General features: G+C 41.7%; 2 protein-coding genes across 2 annotated transcripts in view; one reads left to right on the forward strand and one right to left on the reverse strand.

The window, feature by feature from the left end:
* The window catches only part of LOC136447416 (solute carrier family 35 member G2-like), a 20,824-nt gene extending 10,448 nt beyond the window's left edge, over nt 1–10,376 (forward strand). The window contains exon 5 of the mRNA XM_066446329.1: nt 8,919–10,376. Within this exon, the coding sequence (XP_066302426.1) occupies nt 8,919–9,617 (699 nt within the window). The 3' untranslated portion in view covers nt 9,618–10,376. The remainder of the gene's footprint in view (nt 1–8,918) is intronic.
* A 72-nt stretch (nt 10,377–10,448) lies between these two features.
* Nucleotides 10,449–22,500, reverse strand: part of LOC136447079 (G-protein coupled receptor 54-like) — a 16,648-nt gene continuing 4,596 nt past the window's right edge. The window contains exons 3-8 of the mRNA XM_066445753.1: nt 15,393–15,528; nt 14,863–14,966; nt 14,299–14,442; nt 13,378–13,479; nt 12,088–12,233; nt 10,449–11,711 (exon numbers count right to left, since the gene is read on the reverse strand). Coding sequence (XP_066301850.1) covers nt 11,567–11,711; nt 12,088–12,233; nt 13,378–13,479; nt 14,299–14,442; nt 14,863–14,966; nt 15,393–15,528 — 777 coding nt within the window. The 3' untranslated portion in view covers nt 10,449–11,566. The remainder of the gene's footprint in view (nt 11,712–12,087; nt 12,234–13,377; nt 13,480–14,298; nt 14,443–14,862; nt 14,967–15,392; nt 15,529–22,500) is intronic.

Consider the following 22,500-nt stretch of genomic DNA (forward strand, 5'->3'; position numbering starts at 1 on the left):
TTCATGTCTGATTGTCTTGTATTGTTGCTATAGAGACCGAGTTCATGTCTGATTGTCTTGTATTGTTGCTATAGAGCCCGAGTTCATGTCTGATTGTCTTGTATTGTTGCTATAGAGACCGAGTTCATGTCTGATTGTCTTGTATTGTTGCTATAGAGACCGAGTTTATGTCTGCCTGTCCTGTATTGTTGCTATAGAGACCGAGTTCATGTCTGCCTGTCTTGTATTGTTGCTATAGAGACCGAGTTCATGTCTGCCTGTCTTGTATTGTTGCTATAGAGCCCGAGTTCATGTCTGATTGTCTTGTATTGTTGCTATAGAGCCCGAGTTTATGTCTGCCTGTCTTGTATTGTTGCTATAGAGACCGAGTTCATGTCTGATTGTCTTGTATTGTTGCTATAGAGCCCGAGTTCATGTCTGATTGTCTTGTATTGTTGCTATAGAGACCGAGTTCATGTCTGATTGTCTTGTATTGTTGCTATAGAGACCGACTTTATGTCTGCCTGTCCTGTATTGTTGCTATAGAGACCGAGTTCATGTCTGCCTGTCTTGTATTGTTGCTATAGAGACCGAGTTCATGTCTACCTGTCTTGTATTGTTGCTATAGAGACCGAGTTCATGTCTGATTGTCTTGTATTGTTGCTATAGAGCCCGAGTTCATGTCTGATTGTCTTGTATTGTTGCTATAGAGACCGAGTTCATGTCTGATTGTCTTGTATTGTTGCTATAGAGACCGACTTTATGTCTGCCTGTCCTGTATTGCTGCTATAGAGACCGAGTTCATGTCTGCCTGTCTTGTATTGTTGCTATAGAGACCGAGTTCATGTCTACCTGTCTTGTATTGTTGCTATAGAGACCGAGTTCATGTCTACCTGTCCTGTATTGTTGCTATAGAGCCCGAGTTCATGTCTGCCTGTCTTGTATTGTTGCTATAGAGACCGAGTTCATGTCTGATTGTCTTGTATTGTTGCTATAGAGACCGAGTTCATGTCTGCCTGTCTTGTATTGTTGCTATAGAGACCGAGTTCATGTCTGCCTGTCCTGTATTGTTGCTATAGAGCCCGAGTTCATGTCTGATTGTCTTGTATTGTTGCTATAGAGACCGAGTTCATGTCTGATTGTCTTGTATTGTTGCTATAGAGACCGAGTTCATATCTGCCTGTCTTGTATTGTTGCTATAGAGACCGAGTTCATGTCTGATTGTCTTGTATTGTTGCTATAGAGCCCGAGTTCATGTCTGATTGTCTTGTATTGTTGCTATAGAGACCGAGTTCATGTCTGATTGTCTTGTATTGTTGCTATAGAGACCGAGTTCATGTCTGCCTGTCTTGTGTTGTTGCTATAGAGACCGAGTTCATATCTGCCTGTCTTGTATTGTTGCTATAGAGACCGAGTTCATGTCTGCCTGTCTTGTATTGTTGCTATAGAGACCGAGTTCATGTCTGATTGTCTTGTATTGTTGCTATAGAGACCGAGTTCATGTCTGATTGTCTTGTATTGTTGCTATAGAGACCGAGTTCATATCTGCCTGTCTTGTATTGTTGCTATAGAGACCGTCGAGTTCATGTCTGCCTGTCTTGTATTGTTGCTATAGAGACCGAGTTCATATCTGCCTGTCTTGTATTGTTGCTATAGAGACCGTCGAGTTCATGTCTGCCTGTCTTGTATTGTTGCTATAGAGACCGAGTTCATATCTGCCTGTCTTGTATTGTTGCTATAGAGACCGAGTTCATGTCTGCCTGTCTTGTATTGTTGCTATAGAGACCGAGTTCATGTCTGATTGTCTTGTATTGTTGCTATAGAGCCCGAGTTCATGTCTGATTGTCTTGTATTGTTGCTATAGAGACCGAGTTCATGTCTGATTGTCTTGTATTGTTGCTATAGAGACCGAGTTCATATCTGCCTGTCTTGTATTGTTGCTATAGAGACCGAGTTCATGTCTGATTGTCTTGTATTGTTGCTATAGAGCCCGAGTTTATGTCTGCCTGTCTTGTATTGTTGCTATAGAGACCGAGTTCATGTCTGATTGTCTTGTATTGTTGCTATAGAGCCCGAGTTCATGTCTGATTGTCTTGTATTGTTGCTATAGAGACCGAGTTCATGTCTGATTGTCTTGTATTGTTGCTATAGAGACCGACTTTATGTCTGCCTGTCCTGTATTGTTGCTATAGAGACCGAGTTCATGTCTGCCTGTCTTGTATTGTTGCTATAGAGACCGAGTTCATGTCTACCTGTCTTGTATTGTTGCTATAGAGACCGAGTTCATGTCTACCTGTCCTGTATTGTTGCTATAGAGCCCGAGTTCATGTCTGCCTGTCTTGTATTGTTGCTATAGAGACCGAGTTCATGTCTGATTGTCTTGTATTGTTGCTATAGAGACCGAGTTCATGTCTGCCTGTCTTGTATTGTTGCTATAGAGACCGAGTTCATGTCTGCCTGTCCTGTATTGTTGCTATAGAGCCCGAGTTCATGTCTGATTGTCTTGTATTGTTGCTATAGAGACCGAGTTCATGTCTGATTGTCTTGTATTGTTGCTATAGAGACCGAGTTCATATCTGCCTGTCTTGTATTGTTGCTATAGAGACCGAGTTCATGTCTGATTGTCTTGTATTGTTGCTATAGAGCCCGAGTTCATGTCTGATTGTCTTGTATTGTTGCTATAGAGACCGAGTTCATGTCTGATTGTCTTGTATTGTTGCTATAGAGACCGAGTTCATGTCTGCCTGTCTTGTATTGTTGCTATAGAGACCGAGTTCATGTCTGCCTGTCTTGTATTGTTGCTATAGAGACCGAGTTCATGTCTGATTGTCTTGTATTGTTGCTATAGAGACCGAGTTCATGTCTGATTGTCTTGTATTGTTGCTATAGAGACCGAGTTCATATCTGCCTGTCTTGTATTGTTGCTATAGAGACCGAGTTCATGTCTGCCTGTCTTGTATTGTTGCTATAGAGACCGAGTTCATGTCTGCCTGTCTTGTATTGTTGCTATAGAGACCGAGTTCATGTCTGATTGTCTTGTATTGTTGCTATAGAGACCGAGTTCATGTCTGATTGTCTTGTATTGTTGCTATAGAGACCGAGTTCATATCTGCCTGTCTTGTATTGTTGCTATAGAGACCGTCGAGTTCATGTCTGCCTGTCTTGTATTGTTGCTATAGAGACCGAGTTCATATCTGCCTGTCTTGTATTGTTGCTATAGAGACCGTCGAGTTCATGTCTGCCTGTCTTGTATTGTTGCTATAGAGACCGAGTTCATATCTGCCTGTCTTGTATTGTTGCTATAGAGACCGAGTTCATGTCTGATTGTCTTGTATTGTTGCTATAGAGCCCGAGTTCATGTCTGATTGTCTTGTATTGTTGCTATAGAGACCGAGTTCATGTCTGATTGTCTTGTATTGTTGCTATAGAGACCGAGTTCATATCTGCCTGTCTTGTATTGTTGCTATAGAGACCGAGTTCATGTCTGATTGTCTTGTATTGTTGCTATAGAGCCCGAGTTCATGTCTGCCTGTCCTGTATTGTTGCTATAGAGCCCGAGTTCATGTCTGATTGTCTTGTATTGTTGCTATAGAGACCGAGTTCATGTCTGATTGTCTTGTATTGTTGCTATAGAGCCCGAGTTCATGTCTGATTGTCTTGTATTGTTGCTATAGAGACCGAGTTCATGTCTGATTGTCTTGTATTGTTGCTATAGAGACCGAGTTCATGTCTGCCTGTCTTGTGTTGTTGCTATAGAGCCCGAGTTCATGTCTGCCTGTCCTGTATTGTTGCTATAGAGCCCGAGTTCATGTCTGATTGTCTTGTATTGTTGCTATAGAGACCGAGTTTATGTCTGATTGTCTTGTATTGTTGCTATAGAGCCCGAGTTCATGTCTGCCTGTCCTGTATTGTTGCTATAGAGCCCGAGTTCATGTCTGATTGTCTTGTATTGTTGCTATAGAGACCGAGTTTATGTCTGATTGTCTTGTATTGTTGCTATAGAGCCCGAGTTCATGTCTGCCTGTCTTGTATTGTTGCTATAGAGCCCGAGTTCATGTCTGCCTGTCTTGTATTGTTGCTATAGAGACCGAGTTTATGTCTGCCTGTCTTGTATTGTTGCTATAGAGACCGAGTTCATATCTGCCTGTCTTGTATTGTTGCTATAGAGACCGAGTTCATGTCTGCCTGTCCTGTATTGTTGCTATAGAGACCGAGTTCATGTCTGATTGTCTTGTATTGTTGCTATAGAGACCGAGTTCATATCTGCCTGTCTTGTATTGTTGCTATAGAGACCGAGTTCATGTCTGATTGTCTTGTATTGTTGCTATAGAGCCCGAGTTCATGTCTGATTGTCTTGTATTGTTGCTATAGAGACCGAGTTCATGTCTGCCTGTCTTGTATTGTTGCTATAGAGACCGAGTTCATGTCTGCCTGTCTTGTATTGTTGCTATAGAGACCGAGTTCATGTCTGCCTGTCTTGTATTGTTGCTATAGAGACCGAGTTCATGTCTGATTGTCTTGTATTGTTGCTATAGAGACCGAGTTCATGTCTGATTGTCTTGTATTGTTGCTATAGAGACCGAGTTCATGTCTGATTGTCTTGTATTGTTGCTATAGAGACCGAGTTCATGTCTGCCTGTCTTGTATTGTTGCTATAGAGACCGAGTTCATGTCTGCCTGTCTTGTATTGTTGCTATAGAGACCGAGTTCATGTCTGATTGTCTTGTATTGTTGCTATAGAGACCGAGTTCATGTCTGCCTGTCTTGTATTGTTGCTATAGAGACCGAGTTCATGTCTGCCTGTCTTGTATTGTTGCTATAGAGACCGTCGAGTTCATGTCTGCCTGTCTTGTATTGTTGCTATGGAGACCGAGTTCATGTCTGATTGTCTTGTATTGTTGCTATAGAGACCGAGTTCATATCTACCTGTCTTGTATTGTTGCTATAGAGACCGAGTTCATGTCTGATTGTCTTGTATTGTTGCTATAGAGACCGAGTTCATGTCTGATTGTCTTGTATTGTTGCTATAGAGACCGAGTTCATGTCTGATTGTCTTGTATTGTTGCTATAGAGACCGTCGAGTTCATGTCTGCCTGTCTTGTATTGTTGCTATAGAGACCGAGTTTATGTCTGATTGTCTTGTATTGTTGCTATAGAGACCGAGTTCATGTCTGATTGTCTTGTATTGTTGCTATAGAGACCGAGTTCATGTCTGCCTGTCTTGTATTGTTGCTATAGAGACCGAGTTCATGTCTGATTGTCTTGTATTGTTGCTATAGAGACCGTCGAGTTCATGTCTGCCTGTCTTGTATTGTTGCTATAGAGACCGAGTTTATGTCTGATTGTCTTGTATTGTTGCTATAGAGACCGAGTTCATGTCTGATTGTCTTGTATTGTTGCTATAGAGACCGAGTTCATGTCTGCCTGTCCTGTATTGTTGCTATAGAGACCGAGTTTATGTCTGCCTGTCTTGTATTGTTGCTATAGAGACCGAGTTCATGTCTGCCTGTCTTGTATTGTTGCTATAGAGACCGTCGAGTTCATGTCTGCCTGTCTTGTATTGTTGCTATAGAGCCCGAGTTTATGTCTGCCTGTCTTGTATTGTTGCTATAGAGACCGTCGAGTTCATGTCTGCCTGTCTTGTATTGTTGCTATAGAGCCCGAGTTCATGTCTGCCTGTCTTGTATTGTTGCTATAGAGACCGAGTTCATGTCTGCCTGTCTTGTATTGTTGCTATAGAGACCGTCGAGTTCATGTCTGCCTGTCTTGTATTGTTGCTATAGAGCCCGAGTTCATGTCTGCCTGTCTTGTATTGTTGCTATAGAGACCGAGTTCATGTCTGCCTGTCTTGTATTGTTGCTATAGAGCCCGAGTTCATGTCTGCCTGTCTTGTATTGTTGCTATAGAGACCGAGTTCATGTCTGCCTGTCTTGTATTGTTGCTATAGAGACCGTCGAGTTCATGTCTGCCTGTCTTGTATTGTTGCTATAGAGACCGAGTTTATGTCTGCCTGTCTTGTATTGTTGCTATAGAGACCGAGTTCATGTCTGATTGTCTTGTATTGTTGCTATAGAGACCGTAGAGTTCATGTCTGCCTGTCTTGTATTGTTGCTATAGAGACCGAGTTCATGTCTGCCTGTCTTGTATTGTTGCTATAGAGACCGTAGAGTTCATGTCTGCCTGTCTTGTATTGTTGCTATAGAGCCCGAGTTCATGTCTGCCTGTCTTGTATTGTTGCTATAGAGACCGTCGAGTTCATGTCTGCCTGTCTTGTATTGTTGCTATAGAGACCGAGTTTATGTCTGCCTGTCTTGTATTGTTGCTATAGAGACCGAGTTCATGTCTGCCTGTCTTGTATTGTTGCTATAGAGACCGTAGAGTTCATGTCTGCCTGTCTTGTATTGTTGCTATAGAGCCCGAGTTCATGTCTGCCTGTCTTGTATTGTTGCTATAGAGACCGTCGAGTTCATGTCTGCCTGTCTTGTATTGTTGCTATAGAGACCGAGTTTATGTCTGCCTGTCTTGTATTGTTGCTATAGAGACCGAGTTCATGTCTGCCTGTCTTGTATTGTTGCTATAGAGACCGTCGAGTTCATGTCTGCCTGTCTTGTATTGTTGCTATAGAGACCGAGTTCATGTCTGATTGTCTTGTATTGTTGCTATAGAGCCCGAGTTCATGTCTGCCTGTCCTGTATTGTTGCTATAGAGCCCGAGTTCATGTCTGATTGTCTTGTATTGTTGCTATAGAGACCGAGTTCATGTCTGCCTGTCCTGTATTGTTGCTATAGAGCCCGAGTTTATGTCTGATTGTCTTGTATTGTTGCTATAGAGCCCGAGTTCATGTCTGCCTGTCTTGTATTGTTGCTATAGAGCCCGAGTTCATGTCTGCCTGTCTTGTATTGTTGCTATAGAGCCCGAGTTCATGTCTGCCTGTCTTGTATTGTTGCTATAGAGACCGAGTTCATGTCTGCCTGTCTTGTATTGTTGCTATAGAGACCGAGTTCATGTCTGCCTGTCTTGTATTGTTGCTATTGAGACCGAGTTCATGTCTGCCTGTCTTGTATTGTTGCTATAGAGCCCGAGTTCATGTCTGCCTGTCCTGTATTGTTGCTATAGAGACCGAGTTCATGTCTGCCTGTCTTGTGTTGTTGCTATAGAGACCGAGTTCATGTCTGCCTGTCTTGTATTGTTGCTATAGAGACCGAGTTCATGTCTGCCTGTCTTGTATTGTTGCTATAGAGACCGAGTTCATGTCTGCCTGTCTTGTATTGTTGCTATAGAGACCGAGTTCATGTCTGCCTGTCTTGTATTGTTGCTATAGAGACCGAGTTCATGTCTGCCTGTCTTGTATTGTTGCTATAGAGACCGAGTTCATGTCTGCCTGTCTTGTATTGTTGCTATAGAGACCGAGTTCATGTCTGCCTGTCTTGTATTGTTGCTATAGAGACCGAGTTCATGTCTGCCTGTCTTGTGTTGTTGCTATAGAGACCGAGTTCATATCTGCCTGTCCTGTATTGTTGCTATAGAGCCCGAGTTCATGTCTGCCTGTCTTGTATTGTTGCTATAGAGACCGAGTTCATGTCTGATTGTCTTGTATTGTTGCTATAGAGCCCGAGTTCATGTCTGCCTGTCCTGTATTGTTGCTATAGAGCCCGAGTTCATGTCTGATTGTCTTGTATTGTTGCTATAGAGACCGAGTTCATGTCTGCCTGTCCTGTATTGTTGCTATAGAGCCCGAGTTTATGTCTGATTGTCTTGTATTGTTGCTATAGAGACCGAGTTCATGTCTGCCTGTCTTGTATTGTTGCTATAGAGACCGTCGAGTTCATGTCTGATTGTCTTGTATTGTTGCTATAGAGCCCGAGTTCATGTCTGCCTGTCTTGTATTGTTGCTATAGAGACCGAGTTCATGTCTGCCTGTCTTGTATTGTTGCTATAGAGACCGTAGAGTTCATGTCTGCCTGTCTTGTATTGTTGCTATAGAGCCCGAGTTCATGTCTGCCTGTCTTGTATTGTTGCTATAGAGACCGAGTTCATGTCTGCCTGTCTTGTATTGTTGCTATAGAGACCGAGTTCATGTCTGCCTGTCTTGTATTGTTGCTATAGAGACCGAGTTCATGTCTGCCTGTCTTGTATTGTTGCTATAGAGACCGAGTTTATGTCTGCCTGTCTTGTATTGTTGCTATAGAGACCGTAGAGTTCATGTCTGCCTGTCTTGTATTGTTGCTATAGAGACCGAGTTTATGTCTGCCTGTCTTGTATTGTTGCTATAGAGACCGAGTTCATGTCTGCCTGTCTTGTATTGTTGCTATAGAGACCGAGTTCATATCTGCCTGTCTTGTATTGTTGCTATAGAGACCGTAGAGTTCATGTCTGCCTGTCTTGTATTGTTGCTATAGAGACCGTAGAGTTCATGTCTGCCTGTCTTGTATTGTTGCTATAGAGCCCGAGTTCATGTCTGCCTGTCTTGTATTGTTGCTATAGAGACCGAGTTTATGTCTGCCTGTCTTGTATTGTTGCTATAGAGACCGAGTTCATGTCTGCCTGTCTTGTATTGTTGCTATAGAGACCGTAGAGTTCATGTCTGCCTGTCTTGTATTGTTGCTATAGAGCCCGAGTTCATGTCTGCCTGTCTTGTATTGTTGCTATAGAGCCCGAGTTCATGTCTGCCTGTCTTGTATTGTTGCTATAGAGCCCGAGTTCATGTCTGCCTGTCTTGTATTGTTGCTATAGAGCCCGAGTTCATGTCTGCCTGTCTTGTATTGTTGCTATAGAGACCGTCGAGTTCATGTCTGCCTGTCTTGTATTGTTGCTATAGAGACCGAGTTTATGTCTGCCTGTCTTGTATTGTTGCTATAGAGCCCGTAGAGTTCATGTCTGCCTGTCTTGTATTGTTGCTATAGAGCCCGAGTTTATGTCTGATTGTCTTGTTGCTATAGAGACCGAGTTTAGCGGCGTGTTTCGGAGGCGTCCTCTGCACGGCAGGAATTGTTCTCGTTGCCGCCGGCTCTTGGGAAAACATCGGGACGTCACGTGACAACAGCGCACCAATCATCGGCGTCTCGCTGGCCATCCTGTCTGCTTTGATCGAAACCTTTATGAACGTTCAACTCAGACTATTACTTGTACGCTGTTCAGACCTGGCGGTGTTATTTTACGTTCACATTGTCTCTAGTACAGTAGGGTTACTCATCACGTTCCTTACGCACCCAAAATGGGGCATGGATGTGTATATAACATTACTGCTGGTACTGTGTGGCGGTTTGTACGCTGTGTCAGCGTTTATATACGTGAAGGCAGCTAAGGCGGTGCCAGCCGTCACACAAATACTGCTGTATCAACTGGAGGTGGCGGGAACGTTTGTGCTACAGTTTGCACTCCTCGGGATCGTGCCGACTTTGGTTGAGGGTGTGGGCGCTGCCGTCATCACAGTCGGGAGTCTCATCGACTCCGCAGGCATCGTCATAGCGGATTCCAGGAAAAGAAAGAGGCTAAACGTTAGGAAACAGCTGGGTTTCGACATCGGCGGTGATATTGACAAGGATAGTCGTGATATAAATAAGGACGAGAAAGAGAGAGACAGAAAGACCGAGAGAGTAGGAGACAGTTATCATCGCAGAAAATTCCAGGAACCATAAGAGACTAAATTTCAGGAAGCAGCCCGGCCTGATCATCGGTGGAGATGGGACAGAGGAAAGACATATAGAAGAAAAGACAGAGGCAGAAAGGAGAGGGAGAATTGGAAAGAGAAGAAGGGAGGGGATAACGGAGAGAACTAGAGTGGAGGGGACGGTGAGAGTGAAAGAAAGAAAGAAGGAAAAAAGAAACAAAGAAAGAGGGAGGTCAATGTTTATCTAGGCTTACCATAGTTTACCTGTAAGCATGTATCGGGAAGTATGATCTAATTTTATACTTAATTCGCATGTTTTTTCTTTTCCTAGTGTGTCTAATTATAACTGCGGCTTTGAATTGCATTTCTAAAGACTATGTGACTGATGCGAGCAATATCAAATGAAGAACCTGCGAAAGATATAGCATTACAAATAGAATAGCCTAACTCTAACTCATATTGCAAAAAACAAACAGAAATATAGACAGAATAGACAATATCAATCTTGTATTGACAACATTTTCTGTGTACGTACACATGTATGGTCCGTATGTTTAGGTTGTGCGGCTTTCTGAACCAGGATTGTCAAGTGCAGACACGTAGTAGCGAAATCACATATTGAAATTTAAGATCACATACTTATATTCACGTACTGACAAAGTATCACGTTGAAAATTATCAACAGAAATGTAAATACTGAATCTAACTTTACATGTGAAAGAATGTTTCCTTACATATCCATTATTTCTAATTATCTTTATGAACATACAACACTACAAAAGCTTAATTACACACTGCGTATTTATACATATATAACATCCATACATAACCTTATACATATATATATATACATACATAAAGAATATACATAATTGGAGAACGATGGAGCAAGGCATATTACCGAAATCCTCCTTGTACTTTTACTGCAATATGTTGACATTAATGATATTCCACCATGACATATTGATATCATAGAACAGTTAAACTCTATTATACAGAATCTAAAAATTTACATACAGGCGTTTGTGATAATCCTCTAATCCACTAGGCGGCGTGCCTCACATGTAATTCGGATATCACCACGTTCTTGTATTGTCAAAGAACTTTTTTTCATTTCATAAACTTTGTAGTCAGCTTTTTACAATATATCATTAAACAACAAAAAGTACTGTATCAAAAATATCTGGCTAATTTCAGGACGTTTATACAGGCACGATGTCAATTTCAAAAATCTAGTGGTCGAAAGTCTAATAGTCTTTTTCGAAGTTAACTCTTAGCGCTATTACGGCAGGTCTGAGGTAGATAAAATGGAAAGTTTTCATCCTTTCCTTATTCGTCAAGAAATCTTACAAACTTTTTCTGATAACTGTCTTATATGGAGTAGAATATAAAACTATATACAATAGAATTTTGTTTTGTACAAATTTCAGAATGTCGGATGAGCATTTAACTTCTTCGTTGTGTACAAACAACTTGATCGAACTTGTGATTAAGTTAGTGTGATACGCCGAAGGGCGGTTATACCGGCTCTACAGATACAGGTACAGAAGCTGGTGTGTTATGCCCATGGGCGGTTATACCGGCTATACAGAATCTGATACAGATACAGAAGCTGGTGAACGGTTACGCCAAAGGGCGGTTATACCGGCTGTACGGATACAGAAGCTGGTGTGTTACGCTGAAGGGCGGTTATACTGGCTATACAGAATCTGATACAGATACAGAAGCTGGTGTGTACACGCGAACTCGGGGCAGTTACACCGGCTGTACAGATACAGAAGCTGGTGTGTTGCGCCGAATGGTGGTTATACCGGCTGTACAGATACAGAAGCTGGTGTGTTGCGCCGAATGGTGGTTATACCGGCTGTACAGATACAGAAGCTGGTGTGTTGCGCCGAAGGGCAGTTATATTATACCGGCTATAACTATACAGATTCAGACTTACCAAGCCGGTAAAACTACACAATAATCACAGCTTTAAACTGACGGTATCTGTTCTTCCACAGTAGAGACCTTGTTCTGCGCGAACGGCTTGAGGTGGAGGTTGTTGGCGTTGCCCGATCCGGAACCCCCCGGCCGGGCCCCGTCCGGGATCACAGCCACTCGGTTCTGGTGGAAACATCTGGAAGGAAATGAAAAATAGAACTTTATTATAACTGAGCACCGCCACAGGAGAAGAGAAGAACTACTAGGGGCGATCAGTAAGTTTCTCTGTCTTATGCTTAGGTCACAATCGGAAAAAAGGATCATACTTAAAAGTATGATCAGAAATTTTGTCATACTTATCTCAGCCTATAAAAAATGATAGTACTGAATTGATGTAGAGTTTACAGGTTTGACATATACAATACATACCTTTCTCTATCCACACTTGCATTTTGTGGAGCTGTCGCAAGGGTCTGGGCGGCTGCCATTCGGCGCCAGCAGGTGACCTCAATATAACCTTCCCCAACCGAAGTCAATGAAGTCATGTTTAAGTGGAGGTTATTATGACATACCTGGGGAACGCCTTCTTGAAGCTCTTCCTGAAGTTCTGCCCCATGAAGCCGTAGACGAACGGGTTGGCGGCGGAGTTGGCGTAGCTCAGACAGAGCGCCGCGATCTTCATGCAGTAGATGTCGTACCCAAGATGCACCAGCTTCAGCTGCAGGAGAACCAATAGATGAGTTATTGATAACATCGATCAATGGATGAGTTATTGATAACATCGATCAAGATTCACAATTGCTCGGTCGCGATACCAGGGCCAGGGGTAACAGACATGAACAAACCCTAACACACCTGAGCAAACCCTAGCACACCCTAACAAACTAACAACCAAACAAACTAACAATGTCTCCGTTTTCACGACAACAAAGACGCCCTATCTGTGAGCACATGTTGATGTGGTGGTTCGGCAGCCATAATGAGTAATAATGAGTAGTGATAAGTAATGATTAGTAATGATAAGTAATGATAAGTAATGATAAGTAATGATAAGTAATGATAATGATGAATAAGGAAGCCCTACCTGTGAGCACAGGTTGATGAGGTGGTTCGGCAGCCATAATGAGTAATAATGAGTATTGATAAGTAATGATAAGTAATGATAAGTAATGATAAGTAATGATAAGTAATGATAAGTAATGATAATGATGAATAAGGAAGCCCTACCTGTGAGCACAGGTTGATGAGGTGGTTCGGCAGCCATAATGAGTAATGATAAGTAATGATAAGTAATGATAATGATGAATAAGGAAGCCCTACCTGTGAGCACAGGTTGATGAGGTGGTTCGGCAGCCATAATGAGTAATAATGAGTATTGATAAGTAATGATAAGTAATGATAAGTAATAATAATGATGAATAAGGAAGCCCTACCTGTGAGCACAGGTTGATGAGATGGTTCGGCAGCCATAATGAGTAATGATAAGTAATGATAAGTAATGATAAGTAATGATAAGTAATGATAAGTAATGATAAGTAATGATAAGTAATGATAAGTAATGATAAGTAATAATAATGATGAATAAGGAAGCCCTACCTGTGAGCACAGGTTGATGAGATGGTTCGGCAGCCATAATGAGTAATAATGAGTAATGATAAGTAATGATAAGTAATGATAAGTAATGATAAGTAATGATAAGTAATGATAAGTAATGATAAGTAATGATAAGTAATGATAAGTAATAATAATGATGAATAAGGAAGCCCTACCTGTGAGCACAGGTTGATGAGGTGGTTCGGCACCCATAATGAGTAATGATAAGTAATGATAAGTAATAGTAATGATGAATAAGGAAGCCCTACCTGTGAGCACAGGTTGATGAGGTGGTTCGGCAGCCAACACGCTGCGAACAGAGTCACCACCACCGCGACCATCCGCGTCACCTTCTTCTTCTTACGCAGTGCCTGGAGAGAAACAATAAGGGAAGGAAAATAAGACTCGTGAATAGTTTCATCAGGTGATGAAATCACTATCTTAATAAAACATCAGCATGTCCAGGCTACATTACCAAGTTCGGCCACCAGGAGGCCCTAAATCATCCTCGATGATTGAGTCCACAGCATCAACCCTTATACCAAATATCATGGCAATCCTTTCAAAGATTTTAAAGATATTTCACCGGACACGCACGCACACTCGCAAGCAAATTCCAGGTCGCAGCAAGGTCGCCGTCCCCGTGGAATGGAGGCATAAAATTACATTGGGTAAAAGGTGAGTTTAGATAACCCATTCCTATCCGTTCTTCGTTTTGTATGGTCTGTAGCGACTGGACGCTGTTCTTGCAGAGTTTGCAGATGACAAGGAGGCCCGAAATTGACTTTGACCGATGGGTTCACAATAGTTTGCCAACTACCAAATACTACAGCGATCCTTCCAGCGGTTCTTGGTATATTCATTCCCCTCGGATACGCAAACGTGCACAGGAACAGGTAAAAAGGTAAAGCAGGCATCCTCAATTAAGGTGAAGCATGAGGCTTTTTCAAGTAGCTAGTGGTAGTGCAATGCGGCTTTGCCACGGCTCGCGTTTTTGGCCAAGCACACCGGGTCACCCCTACTCTTCTCGATAAGTGTGTTTGGTTCTTTTACGTGCAGATGTTTGACGCGTGAGGCTTACGCCCAAAGCTCCCTCATACACGGGCCGCCGGCTTTACGTCACCATCTGAAATGACAACAGAGTCAAAACTATACCTCCATTTTTCATAGAGGCAAGAAAACGTTCCTACCAGTTCCTCGTTCTGCTGGTTCTGTACCGGCTGGACACTGTTGTTGTAGAGGCTGCAGACGATCAGAGTGTGTGACGTCGCGCTGATCAGCAGAGGGATGACGTAGCTGATCAAGACGGTGTAGATGTTGTAGCCGAGCTCAGCCTGTTCAAGAACAACAAGAACATCAAGGGAGACGTTACGACATGTGACATGGCGAGCAGTGGATCATGAGTCGCAGAAAGTTTATGGCGTCCCCCGTCTTCTTTAAGGGGTGGTTGGAGTTTTGGTAGACGATTTCAGCCTGAAAAAGAAGAAGAAGAAGAACAAAAACACAAACAAAAACAAAAACGTTAGGACACCTGACCAGGTCTGGATCCCACAAGTCTCAGTGAACTGCTCAGGATATAATTTTTGTAAATAAATTTGTGTGCAACCCACAGCAAACATGACATAGATGATTGCATGGTCAGTCAACTTCAAAATGCCCAATGAAGTGTCCAATCAACCTGCGGAGAGGACCATTTGACGGTACAAAAACAAGCAAACAAACAAAAAAACAAGCAAGCGAACAACAAGACTAACCTGCTGGGAGGGCCACTGCTCCTGACAGTACACCTGCGGTCCGTACCAGAACCCCTCGACCAGCTGAGTATAGATGGCAACAGGCACGGACAGCAGAAAGGACCCTGCAGTATCAATCAATCAATCAATCTACCTATTAGTTGAAGATTCTATCAACCCAACAATCAAGGGAACAATAAATCAATTCAACAGAAAGTAGAGAAGGATGGTGAGAGTGATCATAAAAAAGATAGAAAGAGAAATGGAGAGAGGGAGGGAGAGAGAGATGGAGAGACGGAGAGCAACAGTGGCGGAAGAGAGACGGAGAGCAACCAAAAGAGAGAGTTGGCAAATACAGAGAGGGATAGGGAGAGAGAGAGGGACTAGGATGATCTGCATTACATGACAGAAAGAGACGAAAGACGACAAAACCTCCCTACCTAAGTACCGCTGATGGCCGTGGAGGGAGGAGACGGAGAGAGACAGAGAGGGAGTTGGGAAAGAGAGAGAGAGAGAGAGACGAAAGACAAAAGACGAAAATACCTCCTTACCTATCCAGATGCCGCCGCTGATGGCCATTGCGAGAGTGGGGGTCCGGCGGTCCAGGGAGGAGACGGGGTGCACGATCGCCACGTACCGGTCGATGCTCAGGGCGGCCAGCGTCAGGCACGTGGCCATCGTGGTCACCTGTCGGAACAGAGAACATTGTTTATTGTTTATTGCATTTGCACAAGAAGAAAACACATAATACATAACGCGATGAACAGTAGAGACACTAAGATGCAGGGATATTAACTCCAAATATGTTGACAGATAAACACGGTGGACAACCAAAACCCTGTAAATTGCAGGCAATGGCCCAGCAAAGGTTGCTACTTCATCTGGAACAATAATTGACTTCCAAGTCTAAAGAATCTTTAAAACCCTTGTAAGAACCCGAGGTTTTACAGTTGACAGATCCCTATACATATAACATATAGGATCTGTCCTAATTTTCAGTAAGCCTGATCTAATGTTACATGATTGACCTTCGTGGCAGTCGTACATTTAAAGGCTTAGATGGGCAATAAACCCAAATCTTTTGGTAGATAAGCACAATGGACAACCAATAAATTGTGGGCAACCGCACAGGATACACTTAATACATTATTTGGAACACTCATTGACTTTCTGAGATGCTCTGAGTATCTTCAAAGCCCACGTGTAAGAACCCGAGGCTTTACTGTAGTGCTTTATTTGGAGCACTCGTTGATTTTCTAAAGCATCTTCAAAACCCAAATGTAAGAACCCGTGGCTTTACTGTTGACAGATCCCCATGCATATTACATGTAGCATCTGTCCTAATTTTCAGTAAGCCTGATCTAATGTTACATGATTGACCTTAGTGGCAGTCGTGCATTTAAAGGCTTAGATGGGCAACTAACCCAAACCTTTTGGTAGATAAGCACAATGGACAACCAAAAACTCGATAAATTGTGGGCAACCGCACAGGATACACTTAATGCATTATTTGGAACACTCATTGACTTTCTGAGATGCTCTGAGTATCTTCAAAGCCCACATGTAAGAACCCGAGGGTTTACTGTAGTGCTTTATTTGGAGCACTCGTTGATTTTCTAAAGCATCGTCAAAACCCTTGTAAGAACCCGAGGTTTTCCTGATGATAGACACTATGCATATTACATGTAGCATCGGTCCTAATTTTCAGTAAGCCTGATCTAACGTTACACGATCGTTCGTCGTGACAGGATAGTTCACTTAAAGGCTTTGATGGGAAATGGACCCAATTTTGTGTCCAATTAAGTTCACCTACATCAGAGACCCTGACAGGTAGAGGTACCCAATCTTTTGACAGATTAATATTTCATTGGCAATATCCATTGACTTTCTGCGTATTAAGTATCTTCAAAACACAGTCCCTGATCCACTGCTGGAACAACATGTTAAACCTGTTACAAATTGTATCTGTTCTCCTTTTCATCAGTCCAGATCTACTTGATAATCCGTCCTAACAGCAGCATGCGCTTAAAGGCTCTGATGAGAAATGAACCCAAATTGCTTCCAATTAAGGTCGCCTTCAGAAGAGGCACTAAGACTTTAAGACGGCACCTTCCGATCATGCATCATTGACTTGATGAGTCATAAGTACGTCCAGCACCCCCACACTGTCTCATCCGTCTTCGGCAAACTGCTCATCAAAAGCTCATCGACCGTAAAACAGATGGAGCTAGCGTCAAAATGTTCTACATTGTATTGATTTAAAGTCAGTGAGGGTGAACTGTGGCATGTACTCGATGACTTATTATGATTGCTCCGATCATATTCACCAACTCAAGAAATGAAGGTCATCTTAGTTTGCCTCCTTGATCTGCTGAAGATGACTCATTGAAAGCTTGTTGACCGTAAAAGACCAACGAAAATGGGACCCAGTTGTTAAGCTGTTTTACTTTGTATTGCCTATCGCCTTCCACCACCTCAAAAGAAGAAGATAGATAAACCCAACAAAACAATCTCGTTGTATATTCTAGAATGTAGTCCAACATAGGAAATTAGTTCTTGAATATCTAATATTCTTATATCTATGATACATGTACCTGCAAGTAGCCCCAGGGCATTATTATCATAATAGGAAAAGTCAAAGGGGACGTATTGGTAATTATAAACTATAAAACTGGCCCGACTATGCATATCGACTCTGACAATAACGGAAGGAGATTGATTGCATTGATAAGATGCTCCTTATCGCACCGACCAAGGCGGAAGCTCAAGAAGAATAATAGGGCAAGTCTAATCGATTGTCCCTTCAACCTCTGCAAAACTACACAGAAGATGTGGATCAGCTCAAAAGTAAAGGAGGCAGAAGAGGCATGTGATTCTCTTGTATCTGTGAAGAGATTTCTTGAAGTTGTATTAAATATTGCAAAGCGTATAATGTTTCTTCATATATAAATATGTTTCAAATGTGATGAAAGAAGAGAAGCTGTCTGTCCTAAATTGAAACCACATGGAATGAAAACCCTGCACAGAAACACAGAGATGATACACTTGCACAGAGGTCCAAGGGAAGAAACCGTAGCACAGAAAATCCAAAGGAAAGAAACTCCCATGTAAAAAGTCCTAGGAAGCACAGCCTAGTAAAATGAAAGCCAGTGGGAACGGCCCCTCCAAATACGAACTGAATTCGAGCAATGAAAGTCTGCAAAGTGGTATCATCAATATCGATTCAAAGATTCAAAGAGGCGGCAGAGGACGACTGTTTCATCCATCAATCTTCGAAATGCAAGGTCAGATCAATCTCAGAGCAACTAAATATTAGCTCTGAAGATAAAGTATGTCACTAAATCTATATATTATCCCTGCTTGTTGCTACGGGAATCTTAAATACTGGATTCCTGGTTATCAATGAGAATCAACTTTAATTCTACGTGGTAGTTTCTCTGTTCTTCTGATATAGACTATAAAATTACTTTAGCCACACAAGATCTACAGCAACAAAACGTTTTAGCTATTTTTTTTTTCTTTTCTGCTTTTTCGACTTTTGGAGGAAGGTTCGGACTTACGTTTCAACTAGATATTTGTTCATTCACCATTCACGAGTCTTTTCAAATATTCTATTTTGTACAATGTTCAAGTGGCGACAAGAATATAAGTTGTTTACAACTTGAGTCCGACGTCACTTTGTCATCGTTCATTGGTTTGTTATTTGATGTTTCTTTATATAAGAATATCAATGAGTCAAAAGTCAAGCATTACTGTCGACAGTTTTATCAGTATCCCCAATCTGCAAAACCCGTCAACCGGGAATCCTTCTAGGGCAAATCAGTGTAACATAAAGACTTAATACAGAAATCAAACTGAAAGAAGTAGGACGACTTATGTAATATGTTTTGATACAAATCACAGGGCTTTAAAGTCGAGGATTACATAACTTATAGGACAGAGTAGCTTTGCTTTTGCTATGTAGAATGGAGATACTTGATTCGTATAAATCCATTTCCGTGATATTCACACATTATGTGTTTTACATGTCAAGTATGTGTAATAATTTCATGTTTTTATGTTTACATTTTATTTGTAACCCATAGTTACCTAGAGGTGGGTTCAATGACCTGAGATAACCGTTAGTGAAATAAATGCATTGGTTTAGAGAGCTGACGTAGCCGAATGTCTCATTCATCATTTTCTAATATGCACATCTATCTCGTCTCTACCAGACTAACGACGCTGGCTATACGGAGAATATTTGACAGGGAAGTTTGGCCACCAGGTGGTTTCATTTGCAGGCGCAGTTTATCGACTCTCACCGTATACTGAGTCGACTGGCAGTGGTACTTTTTTCCGAATTCTACGATCCATAGAAGTAAGGTCTGGTGGAGGCTAACATTTAAGTGTGTACACATAGTCAAGTGGTCAGTGACCCTAACTCTGGACACAGACGTCACGAGTTTGAATTCCAACTGTGTCCGACATGAATGAAATGGTCACCGTTGTCTACTGTTTAAAGTAGCACCTGGGTGTCCAAAAGAGCTAGGAAAGGTTCCCCCGTACAATGGACCTGTATGTACAGTACATATACCATCTGTTCTCTCTGTCATGACCAGTGGAAGAGTGGCTCAGCTATTTATTTGATTAGTTTGTTAGAGCTAAATTAGGCCTGCGGAAGATTGGTAATATCTATGCCTTGCGAACATAAAAATAGTTATAGCAAGATCCGGATGTCGGCTTCTTCTTTTGTATTTTCGCAGCCTCGATCAAAGGGAAATGACGGCCGTATCACAATCTTCTGAATCGAATCAAAGTAATCACATTTAGATGAAAGTTAGTAGGGCACGATTTTTTTTGCAAACGAGATATGATGTGAAATTGGGTCAATCAACAGAGAATAACAAGATGATCAGACACGATATTCCCTTAGTTTTAGAAGTTGATCTGTGTCGGTAGGATCCAGTTAGAAGCAGAATTTACCCGTAATTTACATACCGACAATAAGATAATTCATTGGTTTAGTAGGACGTTGGTCTACTTATTCTGTTTGCGTGTTTGTGTTCTAGTTTGTGATAATTTCTTTATTGTACTGTATTTACACTATACTGTTTTATACATGTATTTCCAATCTTATTTCTCCTGTTTAATTGAGTTATCTGAAGTTTTATACTTTGATTGATAATGTATATAATGGAGGCGTTTACATAAGCACATAGCTTTCGGCCTTCCTTGCACTGCACTGTCATACTCTCACTTGTAAATTCATTGTTATGTATCTATTTTGTTAAGCGCGAAATGAAATAAATAAATAAAACAAAAATAAAAATTTGCCGCATCTATCAAAGAGAATGAAGACCTGCAATGACATCACACGAGTGTCAAGACAACTGAACAATTTTTTGTCCTTAGCTGCATGTCCTAAATTCATCCAGAAAGACTAAGGCTGTGCTGTGTGACTACCGATGTTCTGGTCTGGGTTACATGGACCACAGAGAGAATCTAGGAAAGATTAGTAGAAGGTCGGTCTTCTTCACATTTTTTGGGTCTTCTTCTTCTTTTTCTTTGCCACATCGATCAAAATGAAGGATGGTCTGATGTTGAAATTTGGAGAAATGTCTTGATATCACAAGGAAACCAAACGCTATTTGTTCTTTTAGTAGGACGTTTAATAGGAAAGGTTAGTAGGACGTCAGTCTTTTTCTTCTTTTTCTTTGCTACTTGGATCAAAAGGAAGGATGGTTGGATGTTGAAATTGGGTAAAACACTTTGGTTTCACAAGACAACCAGACACTATTTGTACTTTCATTAGAACGTTTAGTAGGAAAGGTTAGTAGGAAGTCAGTCTTTTTCTTCTTTTTCTTTGCACATTGATCAAAAGGAAGGATGTTGAAATTTGGTGAAATGCCGCCATGATACCACACGACAACCAAACATCTAAGTTGTTCTTTTAGTCGGACGTTTAGCAGAAATCCTTTTCTTTGCCACATTTATCAAAGGGAATAATGGTCTGATGTTGAAATTAGGAGATATATCATCAGATCAAAATATACCCAAACGCTATGTACACTTTCCCGAGCCCTAACCACATGCCAAATATCATAAGGATCCATCCACAGCTTCTCGAGGTATGCTGTCCACAAATCAGACAAACAAACGCCACTAAAACAGAACTTTATTGCGCGACTATTGTAGCAGGTACAAAGTATGGAAACAAAGTAAACATAGAACAAGACATAAGTATGGAATAAAACTATTCACTACAACAAAATGACTATCTTAGGTTTTACATGATTCAAGGTGGGCTAATTTTGAGTATCATTATTTTTTCTAATAACAAAACAATCTTTTATGTATTTGTCTATTTCAACACTGTATGAGCTGTTGCATTTAGATATATAGTCAAATCTATCTGTGGCATTGAGTGTCTTAGAATCTGAAGTACTTCAATTGAGAAAGGTGAATAACTCATCGCATAGAACATCATATTTAGTACATTCAATAATGAAGTGAAACTCATCTTCAATTCGATTTGGACAGAATGGGCAAAACCTTTGGTCGGGAGCTATATTAAGATATCTACCTGTTTCTATATTCAATCTATGGCAACTAATTCTTAACTGTGTTATTGCTTTGCGGATTTCAACATATTTCCCTTCCTGGCGAAAGTAATGAAGGATGCATATACAGTGACGCAGATCTAAATATCCTTGTGATTCTCCCAATCAAGTAAAGACTAAAGCAAAGATTGAAGCATAGAACATGCCGGGAAAGATGAAAAGGAGTCTTACATCATCTTCCCCCACAAACAAGCCAGAAATCCGCCATAGTTCCCAAGTTAAACGACTATGAAAGTAAGTAATCTATTGACCCTTATACAGGATAACAGGATAGAAAGCTCTGCTGATCGCTGCGACCTAAATTGGATTTATGTAACCCTTGATGAAAGATGCATATGACAAGGCGTCTTACGTCGTTCCCACCTCAAATGAGCCAGAAATCCGCCCTAGTTTCCCAATTAAAGGACAATCAAAGCAAAAAGTCAAACGAACCTTACCAGGAACAGAACAGCATCATCTGCTGATCGCTGTGACCTAGATTTTAGTGTGGCGTCGTGTGGCGCAACTGTAGAACGCGCGGCTGTCAAACAATGGGACCCGGGATCTAATCCCAGGTTGTGCCCAGAGACATGTCCGAACTTGCGCCCGGACGTTGTGCCCTTGGGAAAGGCACTTGACACGACTTTCCTCACTTCACTCAGGTGTAAATGAGTACTTAGCTCATCTAGGGTTAGGAACGTCCCTCGGATAGGACGTTAAATGGAGGTCCCGTGTTTGGGGAGAGACACACCCCGCGCACGTTAAAGAACCCACCACATCTTTCGAAAAAGAGTAGAGGCATACCCCGGTGTGAGTGGACCAAAACATTCCGGCCTATATGGGGTAGGGAATTTCCCGAGCAGCCTTCGTAACCCCTGCTTCTCCTAGTGGGTCAGTGAAGTCAATACTTGTCTCGAGCATTGATGTTTCTGACCTAGGGCGAAGAGATGCTGCTACAGTAAGAATTAGTTCAGTGCTTAGATGAGTCGCCCCCTACGGCCTTGCACTGAGTTCGTTAGAAAAAAATTGATTTATGTAACCCTTGATTTCATAAGCGGAGTATCGTGAACAAAGTAAA

The sequence above is a fragment of the Branchiostoma lanceolatum genome, chromosome 13, assembly GCF_035083965.1.
Source record: "Branchiostoma lanceolatum isolate klBraLanc5 chromosome 13, klBraLanc5.hap2, whole genome shotgun sequence".
In the NCBI taxonomy this organism is placed as follows: domain Eukaryota; kingdom Metazoa; phylum Chordata; class Leptocardii; order Amphioxiformes; family Branchiostomatidae; genus Branchiostoma; species Branchiostoma lanceolatum.